We start from the raw sequence: 1674 nt of genomic DNA, 5'->3' as shown, positions 1-1674 counted from the left end.
TCTGGTGAAATCCGGGAAAATAGGTGAAATCCGAGTGACTCCACTGATATGACCATACTTGTTCCACAAGACATGAAATTTGACCCGAGCGACTCCAATTGTTGTCTGCGATGTTTCATCGTCACTTTTTCCTTTACTAGTTTTGAAAAAAATGAAGTTTTTAGATTTTATGACTTAAATAAGATATTTTTATATTTTAACTCTAAATCTAATTCAAGTATTTATTATTAAAACTTACCATATTCAAGTGTTATAACATTTATAAACCTATTCTTAAGTCATGTATATTTTTATGCGCCAATCACACTAATAGATAAAAATTTATCCAAAATTTAAATACTTATAATTAAAAAAAAGTCAACAACAATACATACAAAATTTATATGAAAAAAACTCATGGGTACAAAGTATTGTGACAAATGTATAGGTACATAAAATTCTGGTACGAATACATTAGTATATAAGTTTTAGTACAAATGTCTCACCTACGTAACTATAGCACACACATAAGTATATAATATGCATATATATACATATATATATATGGAGAAATTCACGCATAATGAAGAAATTGAACTTATCACAAACTCAACGAATCGTTTACGTGCGCTACAAGCAAACCTGAAATCTTATCACAACTCTTTTGTACAAATCCTTCCAAAAGTCGTGGAACTTCAAAAAATCCTCTCACAGAAATACATGGGACTTAGGACTCGTTTAACAAGTACAAGCGATTAAAAACACTTTTAAAGAAATATTTTTTTAGTTCTAAAAACACTTAAAAGTATTTCTTACTATTTATTTAGGCCTAAAGCCCAACAGGCCCCAGGTTGATAAACCCGTCACCCTTTTCCGTGCTATGGCGCGAAAAGACTCCCAATTCCAAAAATCCAGTGCGACATTAGGGTTTCACCTCACATGCTACCGGTAGTCTGGGGCACTGCTGCTTCCTCTCCCCCACCGCAACGATGTCCGGATTTTCAGACCAGCTCGAAGAAATCAAATCCCTGATTTCTTCAGCCGCCACCAAAGCAAACAAGTCATTCGCCTACTCCACCCTCTTACACCTCCAGCAGCAATCCTCCGACTGCCACGATTCAATTCAAATGCTTGCGCGGAGCTGCCGGAGCCTCATCCGTCCGACCGTCGCCGATGTTCGGAACAATGACGAAGAAATGTGAGTTCTTCCGATTCGAAATGTCATTTTTCTGGGTTTTTAATTTATTTTAATGGTATGGTTTAACTGAATACGTCTTGGATTTTTCTTTTTTATTTAAAAAATTTGCAGTGCAACTCAGGCATTGAAAATGCTTGGGCTTTATGATATATTATCCGTCCATCGTCGCCGAAAATCGCAGGTACATGTAGCCACTCAAAATTCTGATTTCGTTTGAAATTAAAATTTTGAACTTTTTATGCAGTTTCTGTCACCAATTTCTTTGTTTCGCAGTGGATGATGTCAATTTGTTTTAGATTCACTGGCAAAGCTCATTACAACCACAAAAATGAAGGTTATTCTTTATATTGACGGAATTTATTACTACAAGCAATAATCTTTTTGTGTTTTTAGTTTTTTGTTTTTTTCGCGTGTGTCCGAATATTAACCTGCTGATTTCATACTGCAGTCTGTTTGCAATTTAGGGGTGGTGGTGCATATCTATCCAACAATTGAGT

At 35.3% G+C, this 1674-nt stretch overlaps 1 protein-coding gene across 1 annotated transcript; it reads left to right on the top strand.

Annotated features, from left to right (window-relative positions):
* Window positions 1–822: 822 nt before the first annotated feature.
* Window positions 823–1457, top strand: LOC125469430. The gene is made up of 3 exons (XM_048566764.1): window positions 823–1177; window positions 1289–1358; window positions 1422–1457. Exons 1-3 carry the CDS (start codon window positions 969–971, stop codon window positions 1455–1457), a joined length of 315 nt encoding a protein of 104 aa, XP_048422721.1. The 5' UTR covers window positions 823–968.
* The last annotated feature ends 217 nt before the right edge of the window (window positions 1458–1674 follow it).

Source organism: the organism of the source record quoted next, unplaced genomic scaffold (genome assembly GCF_019419815.1).
Source record: "Pyrus x bretschneideri cultivar Hongxiangsu unplaced genomic scaffold, Pyrus_bretschneideri_v1 Contig421, whole genome shotgun sequence".
Classification (NCBI taxonomy): Eukaryota; Viridiplantae; Streptophyta; class Magnoliopsida; order Rosales; family Rosaceae; genus Pyrus; species Pyrus x bretschneideri.
This window is presented reverse-complemented; position numbering and strand designations above follow the sequence as displayed.

Bases quoted from the DNA above. Each gene is read 5' to 3' on its own strand.
- LOC125469430 (XM_048566764.1), top strand. From the start codon at position 969: ATGTCCGGATTTTCAGACCAGCTCGAAGAAATCAAATCCCTGATTTCT. The intron at 1,178-1,288 runs GTGAGTTCTTCC...AAAAATTTGCAG, and splicing joins CGGAACAATGACGAAGAAAT to TGCAACTCAGGCATTGAAAA. The intron at 1,359-1,421 runs GTACATGTAGCC...CTTTTTATGCAG, and splicing joins ATCGTCGCCGAAAATCGCAG to TTTCTGTCACCAATTTCTTT.